Below are 26007 nucleotides of genomic sequence, written 5' to 3'. Positions count from 1 at the left end.
GCTCCATATAGAAATTATTTGGACTGCATTTGAACTTCTAACTCCCCATAAAATGGGAAGGTCATTCCAAGCTCAACAGCTTTAAATTCTATTAATAATGGTGTCCTTCTAGTCTAGCTATGGGATAGGGGGAAATCATATCCATGGTGCCTCGCTTGTGGAGTGCCTCAGGGCCCAACTCTCTCACTCCTTCTATTTCATATCAACATGACTACACCACTGTCTGAAGTCAACCATTAGTTTAGAGTCTGTTATTATCAGTACATAGGTGATATTTAATTATATATCTTGACCCTACTGTCCTAATCCAGTATCTGTTTGGATCTTGATGGGGACAAACAACTACACTTAATAGCTTGACAAGACTGAGTAGCTAAGATTATCTGGGCCCCTGAAAACTGAGAGTGGTTCATCTTTGCTCTAAAATGGGCTTCACTTCTCTATTCAAGACTGGTCTGGAAGTTGAGCCATGGCAACTGGACTTTTTTCTTCTTGGTTCAAAACATTTCGTTGCTTATCCAAATAGCTTCTTCAGTCTGAGTACCTCCTGATAAGCAACGAAATGTTTTGAACCAACATGAAAAGAAATCCAGTTGCCATGCTTCAACTTCTAGACAACTCTACCTAGATCACTGAGAATCTTCATCAACATATTTAAGACTAGTGCATAATATGGAAGTAATTCTGACTACAGCCATTACTTGAAGAATGGATGGCAGCTGTAACAAAGAAGGCCTTTTATACTGGTCCATCTGCACCATTCTGCAGTGATGTGAATAGAATCTGGCAAGCCATATTACACTCATATAAAGCCACTGCTTTGCAAACTGACTCATTGCCAATTATTTAAATAACACCTATCTCCAACAGTTTTTACTTGCCAAATAGGCCTAGGAAGTATACCTTCTCTATAGCAGCAGTCCCCAACTTTCTGGCTCGGCGGACCAGCAGAGATGGCAGTGGTGACAGTGTGAGGGAGAGAGGGGATGGTTTTTTGTGTGTGCGTACCGCTTTCGCAAATGCAGCTACACATGCATGTGCTCATTCACCACTCCCACGACCTGTGCTTAATGGGCTACAGCCTGGCACTAGGTCACAGCCCCGGGATTGGGCACCCCTGCTCTACAGCAGCACTTGTCCTTTGGAACAGAATCCCCTTAGAAATGGTTCCCTCTATACCTACTTTACAACTAGCCTGCAGGATGGGTGGCTACTACTGCGCGTTCTTTCTTTCTTTTTCATTTTATTATTTCCTACTTTTGAGATGTAAGCAATCTGGCCTCTAAATCCAATAAAATAAATAAAAGTAAATCACTACAAGATGAAAAACTTCATGAAGAAATCTAAGGACAAAATAAATATATAAATAGAATACAATTATTCTTACTTTGGATCTGCCTTATTATTTTATTTATCAAAACTCTATATCATTCATCACACTTGCATGCCACACTTAGCAGTTTTTCTACAAACCCCTCCAAGAGACTTTAATTTATCCATTTACAGGAATTGGGTATGCCTAGTTTAATGAAAAGAAGGACTAGGGGTGATATAATAGCAGTGTTCCAATATTTGAGGGACTGCCACAAGGAAGAGGGGCATCAATCTATTCTCCAAAGCACCTGAAGGCAGGACAAGAAGCAATGGATGGAAACTAATCAGGGAGAGAACCAACCTAGAGGTAAAAAGAAATGTCCTGACAGTTAGAACAATTAATCAGTGGAATTAATAGTCTCCAGAAGTGGTGAATGCTCCAACACTGGAAATTTTTAAGAACAGATTGGATAACCATTTGTCTGAAAAGGTATAGGGTTTCCTGCCTGAGCAGGGGGTTGGGCTAGAAGACCTCCAACATCCCTTTGGACTCTGTTATCCCGTTATGTAAAAATAAACAACAACAACCAAAAAGCAATAATGGACAGTTTCAAGTGTCTCATTTTTATCTGTGAGAATACACTGAATCTATTCATTGCACGTTTCTTTTTCTTTTTTTACTTTTATATGATGGCAGTCTAATGGGAAATTATAATTCCCAGAAATGACCAGAATAATGTGCACAATTGCACATCAGCAGTATAGACTTTGATATACAGCACAAGGCTAAAAGAATGAGTACTTTCTTACTTCAAAGTAATACCGTGTTTCCCCCAAAATAAGACCTAACCAGAAAATAAACCCTAGCATGGTTTTTCAGGACACTCGTAATATAAGCCCCACCCCAGAAATAAGCTGCAGTTAAGATTGTCTGTCAGACGGATGTATTTAGTACTGTGTTTCCCCCAAAATAACACCTAACCAGAAAATAAGCCCTAATGCGTCTTTTGGAGCAAAAATTAATATAAAACACAGGAATGGGCATGCAGATATTCCTTGGATGTTGATTCCAAGAATGGCAAATAAGTATTTGCTATAAAACTACTATCCTTAGTAACCCTCACACAGGACTACAGTAAATGAATACTGAACTAAAGAGTTTGTATATTCAAATAAGACTTATTTGAAGTGACAGAAATCTTCCGAATGTATCTAAATCTGATTCTTTTCTAAACTTTGAGGGAAATTTGGAGGGATACAGAAACACAAAGTGTAGAAACTGACTACCTAAAGAAAATGCTAGGGGCTACGGAAGATAGGAAATAGGAGGAGATAGGAGAGTAAATGCTGATTGAATTTTCCAGTCATGGAATAACTTTACCAGGTTTACCAGGACTTGCTGTACGCTACAGTTATTTGTAGTATAAATGTAATAGATAGCTTCAATATTTACTCTGCACTTTGTGACTGTTTCATGATTTCTAAAAAGTCTGCCTGATAGCAGCCTGTATAAATGTCCACACACTAATCCAGGAGAGGGAATGGAGAAAAACTATTTTCTCTTTTCCTGCTAGAAGTAAACAAAAATCTGCACATTTGTTCTCTGCTTTAAAAAAAAAAGGAAAACGTGGATTCTATAAACAAATAAGGTTTTATGGTTGCACCAGACACTCCTCTTTCATTTCTGAGCGAGACACTGCATTTCAAAACAACAGAATCTTTCGAAGTTCTCCTTGCATTATAGTAGCATACTCTGCATCTTACTTTCACACAATTTTTCAATACGTATTATGCATCTTTACATTGTTTCTAAGGGGTGTATCCAAGAGATCCTAGAAATATCTGTATTTGCTTTCAAAGACTGGACCAAGCGCTTTTGAGCTTCAGGTGGAAAATCCAGCTTCTAAAATAACTTATAGAGAATGTTCCCCCCACCCTTCTTGCTGTTGTTGTTGCACAGGTCTCTGTCACTGAAGGATGCAATTGAAGAAAAAAGTGGATCCGCATTCCCATTGCTTCCTTGTAATAGACATGCACTCACCCCAAAAGCAAATGACTTTAGCCTTGGAGCTGGCAGAATAGGTATCTTTCTACAGCTGACTTTTAGCTGTACCAGACTTCTACTGCAAATCTTGGCTGAATATTGCAATGTAGAAGCACTACAAGTTATTTATAATAAAACCATGGAGCTTGGATACACATCTTTGCAAACAGATTTTTTTTATCATCGGCAAGTCATGCTCCCCGTGTCCTTTTATGATAATTTTGTTTCATCTTGGACCAAGCAATACCAAGAAACTGGAACCTGTAGGTTTTCCTTAATTCAAGAGAGCATGCAAATAGAGGCAATGAAGCAATGTCTTACTGATGCTCAAGGAGACCTGATGTCCCTCTCTAAATATATATATTTTAAGTAGCTCATGCACACCTTCCAAACCTATCCGATACCTAAATTAAATTACTATACTGACATTCAGGAGGGCCCTAACCTGGGCACAGCATAATGTGCTCCCATCCACTGACTGAGTTGGGAGATGTAAAGACATTCCATTGGAATACAGACTTTGTCCTTGCAGAAAAGGAACCAGTGAAACCTTGAGACACATCTTATTATGCTGCTTGTTTTATTTGCTGAGAGTGAAGCCTGGACTTTTGGATTGTTGAAATGAATAACTGTTCCATCATCCTTTATCATATTCACCTCTTCAATGCCAGCAATATTGTTTACTGCCAATTTTTTGAGTGAACTCTGAAGTTTTTTATCATCAGCTGTTGCTGTTCTGTGGACTACCTTCTTCTTTCTACGAGATGTACCCTTTCCACCTATTCGGACCTGAGCCTGAAGTTTAGCCAGTTTTTCTTGATTCATCTTGCTTTATCTCAGTCCGACGAGCCTTCCAAAAGCAACACGCGGCAACAACAAGATGGCGGAGAGGTGAAGGGGAGAGAGGGGTATGCTGCTTGTTTTATGCTGACATGCCTTGAGCTGATAACTCCATACCAAACCAAATTCCCCAGTCATTTTAACCAGCTTCATTTCTATCTGTTGCTTTCAGGCCATAAATTTATTTCTTTAAACGTGCCTGAATTTTGTCACAACGCTATGTAAGGTACAAAGCATTTGGATGAACATGATTAATTAATTTCATAATTAGCATTGGTTTCATGTACATAATACGTTCTACTCTTTAGCTGTTGTTTTGCAATTTTTCAGGTTTTGTCAAACTGATGCGCTATATTATTTTTATAGTGATTGCCCCCAAATCTGGTAGCTAAAAAAATCTATTTTAAAAAAATTCTTCACTGAAAATAATTTTCTTACACCAAATCCTCCTATGCCTATATATTTTGGTGGAGTTTTATCATTTAATCATGTGAACAAGCAACAATGCCTATATTACCCACCTTTCCTGAGAGCTGCAAAAAAGGGACTGCTCTTATACAAAATCCAAAGACACCAAGCACTAAATACTCTGCTTTTTATGTACCGGTAATGCTAATTAAAGTGTATATGGCCACTGATTTCCCAGAACAGTTGTGCAAAGCAGCAAAGTTTTAATTCCATAGCAAGATTTGTGTTTATTCCCAAGTTAAGCATGTAGCCAAACAGTGTACTGAGCATCAGGATTCATACAAAAACTTGCTACTGGTCATCTTTTCTCCATGGGACGCATTCACAAGTTCCAGATTCCATTCCTCACATAATAGCTAGTGCTAGGAAAAAATTACCTGAAATACTGGTCAGCCACTACCAGTCAGTATTAAAAAAGGATCAGTCATCTGGTAGAAAGCTGTTTCTTAAGATTCAATGTGAAGACATGAGAATGTGAATAATCTACAAAGCTAACATGTTGAAATATTAATAAAAGAATAGGAGGGTAATTAATATCTAATGAACCCTTTAGATTTCTACTATTTATACATCTTTTAAATACTTAGTAATTTTATGATTTTTATCTTGGGCAATACAAGGATGGAGTATATGCTGCAGTTCAAAACAAAAATGGGTTCACTTTCACAAAGATTGTGAAGATTTACATCTCCTAGATAACTATAGTTTGCTTTAGCCTATTCAATGTTTCCCACTGCTACCTTGCTTTGTTCAAAGAATATCTGCAATGATTCAAGATGGAAATTCAGTAATTACTTACAGCCCAGTATTTAAACTGCAAAATGACTGGCAAACTTTGAAGCAGATCAGCTTAGATAATGCAAGTAAGGCATTCTTTCTTAGTGGTAGGTGGTAGCATGTCAAGCAACTATGTGTTAGAACTTGTCCTGTGCTATATGTTCAAAGAGAACTGCACAAGAGTATTTCAAGCTCCGACACATACTATCTGCAAAAAAACATCCAGAGGAGTATTATAAAAAAGACAGCAATGATGTTTCAGCAAATTCTGTGTCAAAGGAAAGTACTCTTTTGCATTTTCTTCAGTAGGCATAAAGTGAATGATCATGTCTTACATAATCAGTACCAGTAGCATTAATACCAATTTTCAGCTCTGGTATTCAGGATTCTGCCTAATTCTTGTAGATCAAGATTGAAAACTTCGCAACACCATGGGCTTGTCTCCAAAATGTCTAAACCAGGGGTCGGCAACCTTGGCTCTTTTATGACTCGCGGACTTCAACTCCCAGAATTCCTGAGCCAGCTATGCTGGCTCAGGAATTCTGGGAGTTGAAGTCCGCGAGTCATAAAAGAGCCAAGGTTGCCGACCCCTGGTCTAAACCATGTCAGTATCTTTATTCCTCTTCTCTAAAAGACTTTCTCTCAACCACCAGCTATTTCAGTCTTCCATACAAACTCCTGAGGTTATAATACAGGTAGTCCTTGACTTAAAATAGTTTGTTTAGTTACTGTTTAAAGTTACAACAGCACTGAAAAAAGTGACTTACGACCATTTTTCACACTTATGACTGTTCCAGCATCCCCATGGTCACATGATCCAAATTCAGATGCTTGGCAACTGATTCATACTTATGACAGTTGCAGTGTCCTACAGTCATGTGATTACCTTTTGCAACCTTCTGACAAGCAAACTCAAATTGGGAAGCCAGATTCATTTAACAGTAGTAATTGTGTTGCTAACTTAACGACTGCAGGGATTCACTTAACAAATATGGCAGGAAAGGTTGTAAAATGGACAATATTCACTTAACAAATGTCTTACTTAGCCTCAGAAATTTTGAGCTCAATTTTGGTCATAAGTTGAGAACTACCTGTACTACCATTCTAAATTATAATTAACCTTAATGTCCTCTTAACACTAAAATCTAGAACTTTCAAATAGTTCTCTTGGTTATGTTAATATTTTTCCCATTCTTCCCTTAAAAGCAGAAGAATAGCCAACAGATTTGGTATAATGCTAAGGCTGGTGAAGTGGGAATCAACAATCCTCAGGCCAGGCAAAAATTGTTATGTTATCATGGAACAGATAACCCTGTCGCATAAGAGTAGGAAAACAACAGCCAATTTTATCACCTTGAAATGCTGGAAGGAAAAGAGTTATGATGTCCTTCCTTCCTTCCTTCCTTCCTTCCTTCCTTCCTTCCTTCCTTCCTTCCTTCCTTCCTTCCTTCCTTCCTTGATTTATAACCTATATGTTACTTCAATCATTCTGACTTAGGATATCATATGAATTAAAAATTGAATGATATGAATAAAAAAGGGATGCGGTGGCTTATTGGGTTAGGACGCTGAGCTTGTCGATCAGATGACCACAGAGACATCCTCGGACAAGCGCTGGCTCTTCGGCTTTGAAACGGAGATGAGCACCGGCCCATAGAGTTGGAAACAACTAGCACGCATGTGCGGGGGAACCTTTACCTTTACTATGAATAAAAGACAGAACTTCTGCCATTATGATGATACTTAGTCAGAGGAACATTTTATTCACCCTCCCAACCACATAGAATCGCCAGAATATCCAGGTCTCAAAAAAGGTCCAGAACACTGGTAGAGATGGGCCCTTCCTTATCTGGGGGTCATTCGCTTGCTCTCAGAATCCTTGAAGTTGAGACTCCATTGGGTTGTGACTCACAGCAAACTTCTCTTCATTGTCTTGCAGTAGTCAGACAGACTTGTCTGCATGTAGATTTTTTTTCTCATCTTAAATAAATCAACTTATATGACTATACCAAATTTGTGGAGTTTCAGCTATTACTGCATGCAGGGGTGAGTTTATGGAGAGTCAGAATTTACTGTCATGCCACTTGCTAGACACTACTGAAGGTTCATAATGATCAACCGGATTCCTGTATTGTATATCTATTATTGTGAAAATGATTCAGAAGTGCTTCAGACATCACATGAAAATGAGCACAGCACCTCTCTGCTCTTCATTAAAGTTTGACACATTTTTTTCAGACTTCTGAACCAGCCTGAACAACAAATAACAGCTTCTATAAGAGTCAAGTGTTCAACGTTAATGCAGAACTTAAAAACAGCCACCATTTCTTTATAAGCTGAAGCATGAAAAAAGATGGGCTGCTTTAAAGAACACCACAGAGGAGCAGTGCTCATGGAAGGTCCAAAGTGCTTCTACCAAATATTTTCATAGTCTTATCAGATTCCTCTAGGAAGCTCTCTCTCCTACTGTTCATCCCAGCAGATGGTATTGAGTGGCATGTTGCCTATAAACATAGGAGGCTCAATAAAGTATTCCTGACTAACAGCAATCTATGGATTTTGTCCAATTCTCTATTAAAGCTATCAAAGCTGGTGGGCCTTTACCATATGGCAGTGAATTATGCAAAATGTGAATGAGTTTCTTTTTGCCTAGGCTCCATTCTACTGAACTGGATGATCTCGAGTTCAGGTACCGAGAGCAAGGCTTCTCTCAGAACATTTCATCTTACAAAGACCACTGTAAACTTTCGTGTTCTTTACCTTGAGCCTTACATTTTTCCAAATGCAAAAGATCCAGGCTTCTTAATCTTGTGACAGAAGGGAGTCTCCTTATCATTTTTGAAGGATGGCAAAAGAAGACATAATAATGGAGAAGAGGGGATGAAAGATAACGTTCTCCCTCCTTACTCAAAAGGAGGGAAAGTAATAGGACAACCACAGTGTTACAAGCTTTAGGAATTTGAAGTAGGATGACTTACTCATGACTAGTTCTCTTTAAAAAATACATATTCAGAAAGAACAACCTAGCATTTTAAGAGGTGGGTGTGTGAGAGAGACAGGAGGTGGGGTGGGGGAGAGATAAATTTTAATATTTATAGCACCAGCTTCAAATGCTTGGAGTTAAGACAGTTTTGTTTTTCCTTTTACAGGTGGTCTTCGACTTACAATCATTCGTTCAAAGTTACTACAGCACTAAAAAAAAAGTAACTTATGACCAGTTTTCACACTTATGATTGTTGCAATATCCCCATGATCACATTATTCAAATTTGGGCATTTGGCAACTAGCATGTATTTATGACAGCTGCACTGTCCTGGAGTCACGTGAGCAGCATTTGTAACCTTCCCAGCCAGCTTCTTACAAGCAAAGTCCTTCGGGGAAGCCAGATTCACTTAATGACCATTTGATTCACTTAACAACTACAATAAGTTTGTAAAATGGGCAAAACTCACTTAACAACGGACTTGCTTAGCAATGGAAATTTTGGGCTCAATTGTGGTTGAGGACCACTGGTATTTTGAAAACTTTTATTAAGAATGGCTGCATATGCCAAAATAACAGTTTGGGACTTTTCTATTAAATGGAAGGTAAGTAGTAATGCCATTAGTAATTTATGTAGCCCTAATTTCCAAGTTTATGTTATGTGCTTTCCTACATGTGAGCCAATAGTCTATTTCAAAACAAAGGTGATGGTAAATTTATTTATTTATTTATTTATTTTATTGGATTTGTATACCGCCCTATTCCCATAGGACTCAGGGTGGTTTACAGGGCAGTTAAAACCATGAATACAAAAAATAAAAACAATTAAAACAAATTAAATTCAAGCCCCAAGAGTGAATCTAAAATCCAGTTAAATTAACAACCCCACAGTCTGGACCAAATAGATCGAAGAGCCAAGTTTTCAGGTCCCGGCGAAATGAGCGAAGGTCGGGGGCAGTCCTAGGTTCTGTGGGTAGTTGGTTCCATAGGGCAGGCGCACCCACAGAGAACGCCTTTCCCCTGGGAATAACCCACCAGCAATCATTAACCGGCGGTACCCTGAGAAGGCCCTCCCTGTGGGGGCGCACAGGACGATGGGAAGATGATGCTGGCAGCAGGTGTTCCCTTAGATATTCCGGACCCAAGCCATTTAGGGCTTTATAGGTCATTACCAGCACCTTGAATCTCACCCGGAGGGCAACTGGAAGCCAATGCAGCTCACGGAGAAGAGGTGTTACATGGGAGTATCGGGAAGCTCCCATCAAAACTCGCGCGGCTGAATTCTGCATCAGTTGAAGCCTTCGGGTGGTCCTCAAGGGCAGCCCCATGTAGAGAGCGTTGCAGTAGTCTAACCGGGAGGTCACAAGCGCATGAGTGACTGTACGTAAAGCATCTCGGTCCAGATAGGGACGCAACTGGCGCACCAGGCGAATCTGGGCAAAAGCCCCCCTGGTCACAGCTCCTATATGATCTTCCAAACTGAGCCGTGAGTCCAGGTGGACTCCCAAGTTGCGAGCCCTATCAACGGGGGGGTAATACCTCATCCCCTATTTTTAATGATGGAGAAGGCTGGTCAGCCCGAGATGCCGGTATGAACAGCCACTCAGTCTTGTCAGGATTGAGACGAAGTCTGTTTCTCCCCATCCAAACCCGGACCGCCTCCAGGCAACGGGACATCACAGTGAGGGCATCACTGGGTTGGGTTGGGGTGGAAAGAAAAAGTTGGGTATCATCAGCGTACTGGTGATACCCCACCCCGAAACCACGAATGAGCTCACCCAGTGGCTTCATGTAGATGTTGAACAGGAGGGGAGAGAGGACTGACCCCTGAGGGACTCCACAAATGAGAGATCTCGGGGTGGACCTCTGTCCTCCCGTCAACACCGACTGCGAGCGGTCCAGGAGGTAGGAGGAAAACCACTGTAAAACGGTGCCTCCCACTCCCAGCCCTCTGAGACGCCGCAGTAGGATACTATGGTCGATGGTATCAAAAGCCGCTGAAAGGTCTAATAGGACTAGGACAGAGGAACAACCCCTGTCCCGAGCCCGCCAGAGATCATTCATCAGTGCGACCAATGCCGTCTCTGTGCTATGCCCAGGTCTGAAACCCGATTGGTACGGGTCGAGATAATCAGTTTCCTCCAGGAACAGAGGAAGCTGATGCGCTACCACACTCTCAACAACCTTCGCCAAAAAGCCAAAATGTCAAAATAAAAACTTGAAAGTGAAAAGAGAAAACATTAAATGGTGAAAACAATTAATCTACTGCTACATTATTGCTCTTAGCAATTCAAGGCCCTAAGCCAGGGGACCTTAACCTGTGGGCCATGGCCTGGTAGTGGGCCACAGCCTATTGGCCATCGGGCTGTAGGACAGGCTGGCCAATGCACCCACATGTGCACGCACACCCCCTCACTTTTGCTGACATGGCAGCCGCGGAGCACAAAAACAGGACGCTGCACCACGGGGTGCAAAAACGGTCTGCCACCATGCCTCAGGGTGCAAAAGCGGGCCGCCGCTGCACCACAGGGTGCAAAAGGGAGCCGCCGCCATGCTGCAAGGTGCAAAAACAGACACCGTTGCAGGGCACAAAAATGGCCAACTGCCATGCTACATGACACAAAAATAGATGCCGCCGTGCCATGGGGCACAAAAATGGGCGCCGCTGCACCACAGGGCACAAAAATGGGCCGCTCCCACGCTGCAAGGTGCAAAAAACAGCTGCTGCCGCACCACAGGACACAGAAACACAGCGCTGTGCCACACAAGAATGGGGCAGAGCTAGTATCGTATGCACATGCTCGTAGGGAGGGGGCAAGCATTTTATATAAAATGCTTCCCCCTCCCTTTTCCTCCGGTCCACCAACCGACAAAGGTTGGTGACCTCTGCTCTAAGCTATGGAAAACTGCTGGGTCTGTGTGTTTGTTTTTGTGTGTTTGTTGGCATTTTCCAAGTTATAGGACATCTGAATCTCCATTATATGAATTTTCATCAAGATGATTCTGTTCCTAATGTCTACAGAGACTCCATCCAAGATTCAGAAAGTAAAATTCATGCAATAAGATGCCTACCTCCTCCTCCTTTTGGACCACCTTATCCCAATCTCATATGCAGGAAGTTCTCAATTTTTCTCCCCCCTCAAAAAAAGAGCAATAAAAAGGAAAGGGCAAATCCATTCTGTTGGCCCATATTGGTGGACAAACTTTACTCTTTGTTGTTTCATCCTGTTTTTTTCCTATACATTTTTTCCCCCAAATGCTACATTCCCCCCAAAGGCTACATTATGTGACTTGAGCCAGAGAGGTTTTATGTCAATTAAAGGAACTCAAAGCAACATAAACATATAAGCTACAACTCTTTAACACATTATGTAATTAGAGATATAATTTTGGATTTAATCTCCAAGCTGATGTTGACAGCAATGCTAAGGTTTAAACATGTTATGTTCTATATTCTGATTCAGTTTATTCTATTTTAGGATACATTAACAAGCCTGATCATAGAATTACAGAGAAAGCAATATTATTTGTTGCCTTGTCATAAATATCACAAGCGGATCTAATTTATTTTTCCCTAGAGAGCATCACTTTATACTGAAAACTGAAATTTATTTTCTGGTATAGAGTATGATATCCTTCAACTTGTAATATTTAAGAGAACATCTAATACGTATTTATGATTTAACCCTTACAGGTAGACTAATATTGCACAAACAATACAGGAAACAATACAGACAATGTTAAAACTTAACAAAAAATATAAGCTGACCACTGGGGAAAATTAAATAGAAAGAATACCTTAAACAAACAAGTCACTCAATTTAAAACTGATGACGAATTTTAAATAAAGAAACTGACCCTTTTGCTTACATTCACTCTGAAAAGGAGAAAAATCAGCAAAAACACAAACCTAAATATGTACTGCTCCTTGACTTGTGATTGAGCATTACAATTGACCTGGTTCGAGAAAATTATTTTGCATAGGCAAAAGAACCCAAACATACTTCCACTGATGTTGTTCTTGCCTTCTCAAATGGATATAAAATTCAGTGACAAAAATGGATCTATCAAGATATATGTTAACTCTGACTTACTGCTACTAATTGTATGCTTAATTACCAGGCCGAGATCTCCACAGAATGTTAACATATTAATTCTGCCCGTCAGAAAAGGGAGGAAATCTGAAGGTCAGTTTAACAATTGCAGGTCCTGATGATATCCATTAATGGCATCATATGGGGTTCTTCTGCTGTCATATGTACTGTGTGAGTTTCTGTTTGCAACTGATCACAATTCTTTAATAAACACAATGATTTAGTTTTTGGAACATAGATATTTAATGCAATAATTTCAACAGCTGGTTTACTCAAATGTATATATTGAAAGACACAAGTGTCAGCTCTAACTCTAATGCTATTTCTTGATACTATTATGTCATCTAATTCAAACAATATTACTCTCTCAAGACAGCAAGCATTTTCTGTTTAACCGACAATTCTCTACATCAGTTTAGAGGAAGAAATCACTGTACTGTTTCTGTTTTCCATAATAATTCAATTGTACTGCTTTTGGGATTTTATTCAGTAAACATTGTCAATGACCACAGTTAAGATGTAGAGCTAAGCTACCATAAAGTTTCTTTCTTGTGTCAAATTTGATTCTGTGATTATCCGTAATCTATGCTCACCTCCCTCCATAGAGCGAATTATACTTAATGGAAAGGATAATTCCAAAGGAGACAATACAACATAAAACCTTATCCTGCTATGAGCAGCCTTTTTCAATTTAGTCAATGAGGCTTAACATCACACAGAAAGGGGGAAACACTAAACATTTCCCAGCAGTACAGACAGCATTAGTAACATACCCCTACTTAGAGAATCTTATACATAAAAATTTATAAGGCTGTGTAAATTCAGGCTTCTGCATAAGCCATGGAACAAATAGGGTAATTCTGTGATTATGTGAAATCTATGATTGCACAATTCTTAAGGTGGCCTTTTAAAAAGTCTTGTCCAATAATCACATTATTTCTCTTTGTATAGCCTCATTTTTCATTATGATGAACCTTTGACTTGTTAAGACAGATATCTTTAAGTAGACAATCTGCATGGTTGAAGCAAACACTCCTCTCCAGCTGAGAATGTGGTATTTGGGATCTACATTACAGCACAAAAATCATCTCTCTGTAGTCTATTAAAGTAGAAGTAGCATAAACCAGATCCTAAGAAATTGAATACTTTTTGATTTTTTTAAAAAAATGGATTAGATATTAAATTTATTTTTATGAAGAAAGAGCCTTTAAAATTAAATGCTATTTCAACATTGTGGAAATGATATAATCTTATAAGAATGAATAAAAGGCTGTGTTATGTATATGCACACTGTGCAACCTACCAGCATGGATTCCTATTTCAGTATTGCATCTTGTGAAAATCATTCACTTTTTGAAATCCCCAATTGTTATTTTTATTGAAATAAGACAAAAAATACACATGCTAACTAAGATAGCTGTAATTCTAAAGATTATATAAATATGTTGCATTTTGTTCTAAACCTAGCAAACAACTTTGTCTCCCAAAAAGTAGAGAAGGGAACTAGGGGATTAGCCATATTGGATCTAATTCTCACTAACAGAGATGAAATGATAGAAGATGTTGAAGCCACAGGAACCTTGGGGGAAGTAATCATGCAATATTGGAATTCAACATTATGGAAGCACAACCAATAGAACACAGTCAAACTAGAGTCTTGGACTTTAAAGAGAGCTAATTTCAATAAACTTAAGAGAGGGCTTGGGAAGGATTCCATGGATGAGAATCCTCAAGGGGAAAACAATTCAAGAAGCTTGGGAAATTTTGAAAAGTGAGATAATAAAAGCCCAGTCTAGCACAATACCAACAAAGAAGAAAAATAACAGCTCTCAAAAGAAACCAGCATGGCTGCATAAAGAACTCTCTGATAAATTGAAAGATAAAAAGGACAAGTATAAAAAGTGAAAGAGGGGCACATAACTAAGGCAGAATATCAGCAAATAGCCGAAGCCTGCAAAGATGGTGAGGAAAGCTAAGGCTCAAAATGAACTAAGGCTTGCGACCAAAGTCAAAAATAACAAAAAAAGCTTCTTTCAACATTTAAAAAAAAATTAAGGAACTGATTGGTCCATTAGTGGGAGAAAGTGGCAAGAAGCTGACAAGCAACAGGGAGGAAGCAGAACTATTTAACTCGTTTTTTGCATCTGTCTTTACACAAAGGGAAAAAACAGTCCAACCTACCAAAACCAGTGCCATAAAAAACAGAATAGAAACACAAGTTAAGATAGGCAAGAAAATGGTTAAGTGAGCACCTGTCCAGCCTAGACAAGTTCAAATCACCAGGACCAGATGAATTACACCCCAAGGTTCTCAAGGAACTGGCAGACGTGATCTCAGAACCACTGAACTATATTTTTCAAAGATTCTGGAGCACTGGAGAACTACCAGAGGACTGGAAAAGAGCTGATGTAGTTCCCATCTTCAAAAATGGGGAAAAATGGATCCAGGAAACTACAGACCTATCAGCCTGATCTCAATACCTGGGAAGATTCTGGAAAAGATAATCAAACAATGAATCAGCGAACACCTAGAGGCAAAGAAAGTCATTACTAAAAAGCCAACATGGGTTTGTCAAAAACAGATCATGCCAGACAAATCTTATTGCATTCTTTGACCAAGTGACAAAATTAGTGGCCCAGAAGAATGCTGTGGATATAATTAACTTGGACTTCAGTAAGGCATTTGATAAAGTAGATCACAACCTTCTACTTGATAAGATAGAAAAATGTGGGTTAGAGAGAATCACCACCAGATGGATTTGTAGCTGGCTGACCGGCCGTACTCAGCGTGTGGTCCTCAATGGTACTGCATCTACATGGAGGGAAGTGTGTAGTGGGGTGCCCCAGGACTCTGTTCTAGGCCCAGTGCTCTTCAACATCTTCATCAACGATTTGGACGAGGGGATAGATGGGGAACTCATCAAATTTGCAGACGACACCAAGCTGGCAGGAATAGCCAACACTCCAGAAGACAGGCTAAAGATACAGGAGAATCTGGACAGACTTGAACACTGAGCGCTATCTAACAAAATGAAATTCAATGGTCAAAAAAGTAAGGTTCTACACTTAGGCAAGAAAAACCAAATGCACAGGTATAGTATACGTGGTATCTTGCTCAATAGTAGTAACTGTGAGAGGGATCTCATAGTCCTAGTGGACAATCTCTTAAATATGAGCCAGCAGTGTGCTGCAGCTGCCAAAAAAGCTAACACAGTGCTAGGCTGCATTAACAGAGGGATAGAATCAAGATCACGTGAAGTATTAATACTACTTTACAATGCCTTGGTAAGGCCACATTTGGAATACTGCTTCCAGTTTTGGTCACCACGATGTAAAAAAGATGTTGAGACTCTAGAAAGAGTACAGAGAAGACGAACAAAGATGATTAGGGGACTAGAGGCTAAAACATATAAGGAACAGTTGCTGGAATTGGGTATGTCTAGTGTAATGAACAGAAGGGCGAGAGGTGACATGATAGCAGTGTTCCAATATCTCAGGGGCTGCCACAAAGAAGAGGGAGCCAAGCTATTCTCCAAAGTGCCTGAAGGTAGGACAAGAAGCAACAGATGGAAACTAATCAAGGAGAGAAGCAACCTAGAACTAAGGAGAAATTTCCTGACAGTCAGAACAATTAACTAGTGCAGGGGTCGGCAACCGGAAAAAGGAAAAGAGCCACTCAGAACCGGTTCCATCACACAAACAAAAAAGTGGGAGCCGCAAAAAGTGCGTGTGCGTGCGTCCACTCACGTGCATGCACAAAAAACATTTTGCGCATGCGCAAAATGGGAGGCACCTACGCGGCAACGGGTCTCCCCTTTGGAGAGGTGCACGCCGTCCCGTTCGGAGACCTGCCGCGTTTGTTAAACATGGACGAACGCGGCAGCTGTGCAAACGGGATGGCGGCAGTTTGGAGAGTGCGCGGACACCTCTCCTAAGCCGCCACCGTCCGGAGACCTGCCGCGTTCGTCAAACACTGACGAACGCGGCAGCTGTGCAAATGGGATGGCGGCGGTTTGGAGAGTGCACGCGGCCCTCTCCCAAACTGCCGCCATCCCGTCTGCACAGCTTCCGTGTTCGTCAATGTTTGACAAACGCGGCAGGTCTCCGGACGGGATGGCGGCGGTTTGGCGAGTGCGCGCGCACCTTTCCCAAGCCACCGCCGTCCGTCGGCAGGTCTCCGGATGGCGGTGGCTTGGGAGAGGTGCGCGCACACTCTCCAAACCACCGCCATCCCGTTTGCACAGCTGCCGTGTTCATCAATGTTTGACGAACGCGGCAGGTCTCCGGACGGGATGGCGGCGGTTTGGAGAGGTGCGCACGCACTCTCCAAACCGCCGCCATCCCGTTTGCACAACTGCTGTGTTCGTCAATGTTTGACGAACACGGCAGGTCTCCGGACGGGACTGCAGCGGCTTGGAGAGGTGCGCGCACACCTCCGCCCTTCAGAAAGGTGCGCGCGCACCTCTCGGAACGGGCTGTGCCACTCTCCATTTGGAGAGGTGCGCGTGCACCACTGCCCGTTCGAAGAGGTGCGCGTGCACCATGCGGCTGGGAGCCGCAGGAGACGGCTCAAAGAGCCGCATGCGTCTCCGGAGCCGTGGGTTGCCGACCTGTGAACTAGTGGAACAACCTGCCTCCAGAAGCTGTGAATGCTCCAACACTGGAAGTTTTTAAGAAGAGACTGGACAGCCATTTGTCTGAAATGGTATAGGGTTTTCTGCCTGAGCAAGGGGTTGGACTAGATGACTTCCAAGGTCCCTTCCAACTTTTTATTATTATTATTAGTAGTAGTAGTAATAGTAGTAGTAGTATTAGCAGCAGTAGTAGTAGTAATCAGAATCTTTCTTTAAATCATTATCAGTGGAAAAGATTTAAATCTTATCAGTGAGTTAAATCAGCATTTTCGCTTGGTGAGTTACTAGAGCTTTTACTCTTAAAATTACCATTTCTGTTACTTAGAACTGGGTTTAAGTCTTATTTTCAGACTATGTTCAACATAGTTGTTATCAGGATTATAACTAATTTAGGCCCAAATTACAAAATTAGGAGATGTATCCTTGCAAACTGTATATACAGTACTCACTTATTTCTATTTGATTAAAAAAGATTAAAACAACTGCAATTCTTTATAGTTTTTCAATCTATAACAAATTAAAATTATTTTGCTAATTTTTAAGAATGCATTGGATTTCCAGAGGTAGAAATCTTTTTAAAAATGTGCATGTCTTGAAACAATCAATTACTTTTTAAATATTTTAATGAGATCTGCTTTTATTGCATCTTTATTTTAGATTATACTCTGAAGAGTAAACCAATATTTTTTGTTTGAAAGTAACCATTGTCATTTCACAGAAAACATCAAAACTGAAAAACAACATGTCTTTCTTTAGCAGATGGATAGTATTGGGCAATATGTCAAATTCTATTAAGTAGGCTCACAAATGTTTGGTATCCTTATTAAATGCTGATAACAGCACTTTTGAAGCATGCTTCCATATCACAAATAAAGAATTGTGGGCTTTGCTAAATACAAAAATACAACATTTAATTTGAAAAGCACACATGCATACAGAATATACTGTAAAACATCAGCTGTATTCTGACAGTTCAAAATATACTACATGTGTAAAATGAAAGACTTCAAATTCCATTCAGTTTTGTCATAATCCTTTTTTGCTCCACATTCTGTATATCAGCCACATCTTTTGAATTTTATATGCTAGATTTATATTCTCACTGACTGAAGGAGCTCAAGGCTCAATATGTCCCTTCATTTTATCCCGTAACAAAATATGATATGGGTTAGGCAATCACTGAAGGGACAGGGAGAGAAAAAAATGATTTCTATTCTCATTTCCAATCCCTCAATCTCATCTGAAGTTTCAGCCCCTTGATTTAGGCTAGTTTCTTTATATGTCAAGTAAAATGCAATAGAATAAGGCCTATTCTGCAAAAGTTATATTGGCTGCCAACTAGCTTCCAAACCATATTCAAAGTGAATGCCTTATACAGTCCTATGTGGTATAGCAGGGGTCCCCAACCCGCAGGCTGCAGCTCGCTACCAGGCCATGGGCAGTTTGTAAGTGAGTAGTTTGGAAATGGATGGTTTGGCCAGTGCATGCACATCTGCAGCTCAAGTCACACGAAAGGTGGGCCGGCGCACACAGCTCAAGTCACATGAGCAGTGGACTGGCATGTATGTGCATGAACACATCAGCCCACTGCTTGCACGGGCCAGTTTCCCTCTCCCCCCTCCCCCCAGGCGACCAAGCTATAAAGGTTGGGGACCGTTGTGGTATAGGGTCTCCTTATCTTTATGAACCACATGCTTCAGATGAAATCTGCTCACCCAATGAGTTTTAGCTGGGAGGGGATCCTATGTATACCTACTTCTTGAGTATGAGGTCCATATAGTTTTATTACTGCAATCTACCTAGAATCTTTTGAACATGTAACATACACATTATCATAAACACACACACACACACACACACACATATATATATGTAATTTTTTTTGCATTGCTAAAAATTTACACAAATATGAGCTGTCACTGCTGTGACTACTGCCTGTTGATGGCCTTGGGTTAGGCTGAAACAGGAAATAAGATTTGTCCCATGTTTGGGGCCTAGCAAGGTAATCTAAATACTTAACAAACATTTAACATATATACATATACATATACATATACATATATATGTATATATATATATGGATCTTTGGTCATTCGGGTTTTTCCCCACATAGAGTTGAAGGTGTAGGAGCAACGTTTTGACGGAATCCCATCCGTCATCCTCAGGCTGGTGGCTTCAGCTTCCTTCTTCTGGGAGAAGCATGTAGTAGTGGCTGTGAATAAGTGCACGCATTGAAGAACACAAAAACTCACTCAGAAAGGGAGAACAAACTTCATCCCTGGTCCAACACTTTGAAGCCACGGGACATGAAATTGATTTTAAAAAAACCAAAACTATTGCCAAAATTGAACATTTTAACAACAGAATAATCAGAGAAGCCATTGAGATAGAAAAACGCCCCCACAGCATGAACAAACGAGATGATACCTCTCGCCTACCAGCCATTTGGAAACCCGCCTTGATTGACAGACGAGTCCCAACCACCAAGAATGATACCAGACCCAAACTCATGATAACATCACATGACACCACCACCACACAACCATTCAAAAAGCAAATCCGAACCCACAATGATAACGACGCACAACCACAAAACAGAAACCTAACTACAGCTGCAACATCAGCCACTTTAAACCCCTCCAAACCACACAATAAGCAAACTGACACCCACTATAAAAACATGGCACCACCACAAACACGAAGCCGAACAAAAGCAGCACAACTCACCAGCTCAGGTCTAAGGCTGGCAGCTGAGACCAGCCCATCCACTCAAAACACACCCCCACCCAATCAGAACACACCCACCATTCAAAACACACCCCCACCCAATCAGAACAGACTTAATCACCCACCCAATCAGAGCACACCTCCACCCACAGAACACACCCCCTCTGGCAGTTTAAAAAAGAGGAACAAACAGCCACTACCACATGCTTCTCCCAGAAGAAGGAAGCTGAAGCCACCAGCCTGAGGATGACGGATGGGATTCCGTCAAAACGTTGCTCCTACACCTTCAACTCTACGCAGGAAAAAACCCGAATGACCAAAGATCCACATACAAACACCCACGAAAACCTCAGAAAACAAATATATATACAGGGAGTGCAGAATTATTAGGCAAGTTGTATTTTTGAGGATTAATTTTATTATTGAACAACAACCATGTTCTCAATGAACCCAAAAAACTCATTAATATCAAAGCTGAATATTTTTGGAAGTAGTTTTTAGTTTGTTTTTAGTTATAGCTATTTTAGGGGGATATCTGTGTGTGCAGGTGACTATTACTGTGCATAATTATTAGGCAACTTAACAAAAAACAAATATATACCCATTTCAATTATTTATTTTTACCAGTGAAACCAATATAACATCTCAACATTCACAAATATACATTTCTGACATTCAAAAACATAACAAAAACAAATCAGTGACCAATATAGCCACCTTTCTTTGCAAGGACACTCAAAAGCCTGCCATCCATGGATTCTGTCAGTGTTTTGATCTGTTCACCATCAACATTGCGTGCAGCAGCAACCACAGCCTCCCAGACACTGTTCAGAGAGGTGTACTGTTTTCCCTCCTTGTAAATCTCAGATTTGATGATGGACCACAGGTTCTCAATGGGGTTCAGATCAGGTGAACAAGGAGGCCATGTCATTAGATTTCCTTCTTTTATACCCTTTCTTGCCAGCCACGCTGTGGAGTACTTGGACGCGTGTGATGGAGCATTGTCCTGCATGAAAATCATGTTTTTCTTGAAGGATGCAGACTTCTTCCTGTACCACTGCTTGAAGAAGGTGTCTTCCAGAAACTGGCAGTAGGACTGGGAGTTGAGCTTGACTCCATCCTCAACCCGAAAAGGCCCCACAAGCTCATCTTTGATGATACCAGCCCAAACCAGTACTCCACCTCCACCTTGCTGGCGTCTGAGTCGGACTGGAGCTCTCTGCCCTTTACCAATCCAGCCACGGGCCCATCCATCTGGCCCATCACGACTCACTCTCATTTCATCAGTCCATAAAACCTTAGAAAAATCAGTCTTGAGATATTTCTTGGCCCAGTCTTGACGTTTCAGCTTGTGTGTCTTGTTCAGTGGTGGTCATCTTTCAGCCTTTCTTACCTTGGCCATGTCTCTGAGTATTGCACACCTTGTGCTTTTGGGCACTCCAGTGATGTTGCAGCTCTGAAATATGGCCAAACTGGTGGCAAGTGGCATCTTGGCAGCTGCACGCTTGACTTTTCTCAGTTCATGGGCAGCTATTTTGCGCCTTGGTTTCTCCACACGCTTCTTGCGACCCTGTTGACTATTTTGAATGAAACGCTTGATTGTTCGATGATCACGCTTCAGAGGCTTTGCAATTTTAAGAGTGCTGCATCCCTCTGCAAGATATCTCACTATTTTTGACTTTTCTGAGCCTGTCAAGTCCTTCTTTTGACCCATTTTGCCAAAGGAAAGGAAGTTGCCTAATAATTATGCACACCTGATACAGGGTGTTGATGTCATTAGACCACACCCCTTCTCATTACAGAGATGCACATCACCTAATATGCTTAATTGGTAGTAGGCTTTCGAGCCTATACAGCTTGGAGTAAGACAACATGCATAAAGAGGATGATGTGGTCAAAATACTCATTTGCCTAATAATTCTGCACTCCCTGTATATACCAAATATATATATACACTAGAAAACTAGTAGTATATATACTACTGCGTACCTTTATCAAAATAAGTATCCCATTGATTTCATCTGATGTTGCCACTCACAACGGGCATCACAGATGACAGAACAACTACCATCACCTGGGCCACACTCCCCTACATCCACGGCGTCTCAGAAACAGCGGCACAAATATTATCGGCTCATAACATTAGAGTGGCACAGACCTAATCAGACCTTTCGCAGATAAATAATGCGCCCCAAAGAACCCCTATCCACGGGCGAAATGTCATCAGTGGTCTACCAAATTAACTGCAATGATTGTCCATGCAATTATGTCGGGGAGACCACAAAATGCCTCTGGACAAGGCTCCATGAGCATGAGCATGAACTGGCCATTAAACGTCAAGAGAAACGATCCCAGGTATGGGCTCACACCACTGAGCACAACCACACTTTCAACTTCACAGAAGGCCAGAGTCATTGCTCATGACACAACCAAGGGTGGCCGCTTGTTAAAAGAGGCTTGGTTATCCAACCAATATTCCGTGAATTGGCACACTGAGCTATTACCAGCTTACCAGATGCTACGCCGGTATGAATCATCATGCAGGATGACTGAGAGGATGAACCAATGACCGTCACACACACACACACACACACACACACACACACACACACGTATATGCAGTGCTTTTTTTGTTAAAAGAAAAAAAAGGTGCCGGAATTCACACACATCATACTACCCACCTTGTCTACCCTACAAGGTTCCATCCAAAAAAGGTGCCGGAACTCCATTCTGGACGTTCTATGACAAAAAAAGCCCTGCGTATATGTAAATATGTATATGTGTCTGTGTGTATATGTATGTATGCACACACACACACGTATATGTATATATTTGTGTATATGTGTGTATACATATACATACATACATACACACACACACATATACATATATATATTTAATATATATATACACACATACACACACACATACATACATACATACATACATACATACATACATATATATATAAAGTTGAATTCATTTATAAATCCCACCTAACAATATCTGCACATAATAAAACCCACTGAAGAACGGAATTCTTAAGCAATTTCCAGCTCAGTTTTACTTATAGACAACTGTCTCCATTGCAGATATCATTGGCAGGTCTGCATTCTGAAATTTTAACACTGTTTATTTTCCATTTTGATATATAAGATACAAGCATTAAAGAGAAGAACTGGATTTACAAGCTAAACATATGAAACTCTGGAGCCTGTCCAAACAAAATTATCCCTGGGTGTTGATGTCCATTTAATAAAAATTCAATGTTGTAATTATCTTCCTACTACTTCCCCAAAGAGTATTAGTACTCATAACCATATTTCTCATCCAATTATTTTAATGCTGCAAAAAGACAGATAGGGACAGTGGCCAATTGCTGCATCAGATCACTGCCTTCTGATAGATTTATTTTTTAAAAAAAATTAGCCTTTTTCCACAAGTAAAAAAAAATGCAAACACTACGCTTAAGATAGAAAATAGCAATACTCCTTCCCAAAATAAAGAGCATCATGGGATAAACCAGTAATAACTTTAATTAAATTAAGAAGTAAATGTTGTCTTCCTCTTTGTTTCCAAATAACAACAGTCATGTTACTGTCTTTTAAAATCCATCATTTGCAATTGCACTATTAAGAAACACCAAAATAAATTTCTTGCCACTGTTTAGTGACGCTAGCCCATCTCTCACAAAATTGTCACCTTTACAGCTATATTCTTAGCAATCTAAAGCTCAAGCAACCTTGTACGGTAAGAGATTTATGAATCACGTGTAGTCAAACAAAAGTGTGAATGCACAGCTAATTACTGAATATTCCATGCTAATGCAATAAATATGCCTGCCTTCCTGCCCGATCATTATTTTCCATCTTTGCCATATTTAAAATCAAGAATGTTTTAAAAAGTAATTCTATTTAGCCCTACGCAGAGACAGTGCTCTTTTCTCAAAAAACAAAACAAAACAAAAACCCTTGCATTTGTGAACAGCACAGTCTTCAATAAACAGCTTAATCAGAGATTTACCAACGTACTCTAATCTTTTGATAGCTTTCATCCATTCTGCCATTTCAAAAACACAAATGGCTTTACCCAGGCTATCATATCATGAAAATGTAAGTACAGTAATTGACCTTCTTGAGATAATGGGAAAGAAAAAATTGACATCAACTGCAAAACTCTAACCCTAGATTAAAATGAAACCATACAATCTACATGCTTCTTGTTGGAAATAAGGAAAACCTTTCCCTGCTGTTTGAGCTGGAGGAAGAAAGAAGTATGCTGTAATGCATACACATGTAAAGCCTATACTACTACTACTACGACGATACTTTTTATGTCTTCCAACAACTTTATTGTAGATTTCAACAGTTGTTGTGCTGACCAACAGTATATTCATTTCAATCAATCTGCCCTCCTCAGTTTATTATTTATGATGAAAAAAAAATGATTAGCAGCAGAAGGCTTATGGCAGCTGAACAAATGAAAAAGTTCACACATCCAGAGAATGCATTTGATGAATAATATATCCTCTTTTTAAATGGATACGTTCATCACTGACAAAAGAAAATTAAATCTAAAAAAGAAAACTAATAAATCACAAATTTCCCAATCCTAAAATGAAGGATATGCTGAGAGAGATGTTGTGGGCTAAGTATTACTTTACAGAATAAAATCAGAAAGAAACATTAACCAACCTGTTGCTGTGGATATTGCATTCCTCCCATGGAAGCAGGAGTTCGGCTCTGCATTCCCATTGGAAAACGCTGGGGTCCTGGTGGTCCATATGACTGCCCTGGATATGGACTGCCGGGCTGGGACTGGGCATGGGGGTTGTTGCCAACTGCAAACAACTGAGGTCTTTTCATTACCATTGAATCCATTGGGTTGCCCTATGGATTAGAGGAGGAAAATGACAAAAGCACATTTCAATCCGTGTATGAATAATTTTGAAAATCACTTGGTGCACTTTCAAACAGTCTTCATTCTGAAATGAAATCTACTAACATATATTAAAAAAAAGTTTAATTTTTAAATTTCAGTTTAGGTTCAAGCATTATGTAACTTAGTTCCAGAGAAACATGTTCATGTAAGTTCCAACTACACAAGGATGAAACACCTTAAGGATGCATTGTTGGCAATGGGAAAATCTTACCAGACAATAGTTCATATAAATAATCTAATTGCTCCATCTTTACCACTGTTCGCAGGGTTTTCTTTCATTTTCTATTACAAGTCAATAAGCAAATCATACAATATAGTTCACCTCAAAAGTTTTGATTTTTGTTTCGAGTTCAGAAAATAACGATGATATCCTAGTTTTTGTTGGTGGCACATATAATACAGTTAAAGCAAATCACTACTTCCTTTTTATTTATATATCTCACACAGCAAGTCTGGGCAGCTCACAATGGGTAAAAGCAATGCAAAAGCATGGTGCAATATGCAGTAACATACATATCAGCTAATATTACTCAATATGTAGTAAACAGCACAAATATTTTTAAAGTTTTCACATCTCACAAAAAGTGAATGACAACATCTATTCCTTTCTATAGACAATTAAATTATCCACAGTGTTTCTTAAACTGAGGAATGAGCTGTTTCTCCTTTTTTTTTTGTACGGAATTTTGTAATTCAGCAAAAGTCAATATGTCTGGAGGAGAGTACCAGAACAAATGTGCATATCCACATACTCATATAGATTCATATCTACAAACTCTATTTTTATCATTACTATAGCTGTTTTTAATAGCAATGGATTTATAATTTAATGTGACTTTTAAGCAGATCACAATTTTCTTTTATATGCTTTTTGCTGCAGAGGTTTCAACATAAGCAAATATTCAAAAACTGATTTTCCTGTTTCTAATCAGTCTTGCTATCTGAAACTTATTCAGTACACTTCAATATTGAATTCTTTCAGGATTTAAGTTACCAATACAATTATGATGTGCTATTTTTCCTTGGACAATTGATTTCTGACTACACCTGGATACAATCCAAAATTTCACTATGTAACATTTAATGTGCACCACTAAAAGTATGTTTTAATCATCTTGGATAGGTACAACTCCAGGTACTTTCGCACAGATCACTGGCTGCCCCTTTGTTCTGCCCTTCACATCATT

General features: G+C 40.0%; 2 protein-coding genes across 6 annotated transcripts in view; both read right to left on the bottom strand.

Annotated features, from left to right (window-relative positions):
* Positions 1-26007, bottom strand: part of ARID1B (AT-rich interaction domain 1B) — a 441898-nt gene that overhangs the window by 379596 nt on the left and 36295 nt on the right. For all 5 annotated transcript variants that reach the window (XM_083348110.1, XM_083348111.1, XM_083348113.1 and 2 more), the window contains exon 2: positions 24574-24768. In XM_083348110.1, coding sequence (XP_083204236.1) covers positions 24574-24768 — 195 coding nt within the window. The remainder of the gene's footprint in view (positions 1-24573; positions 24769-26007) is intronic.
* LOC310632773 (transcription factor BTF3 homolog 4-like) lies at positions 3788-4265 on the bottom strand (the record flags this gene model as incomplete). The annotated part of the gene is made up of 1 exon (XM_083350192.1): positions 3788-4265. The coding sequence occupies exon 1, from the start codon at positions 4181-4183 to the stop codon at positions 3788-3790; it is 396 nt and encodes a 131-aa protein (XP_083206318.1). The 5' UTR covers positions 4184-4265.

Source organism: Vipera ursinii (assembly GCF_947247035.1).
Source record: "Vipera ursinii genome assembly, chromosome: 1".
Classification (NCBI taxonomy): domain Eukaryota; kingdom Metazoa; phylum Chordata; class Lepidosauria; order Squamata; family Viperidae; genus Vipera; species Vipera ursinii.
The sequence above is the reverse complement of the archived record's forward strand: the minus strand, read 5'-3'. Positions and strand labels throughout refer to the sequence as shown.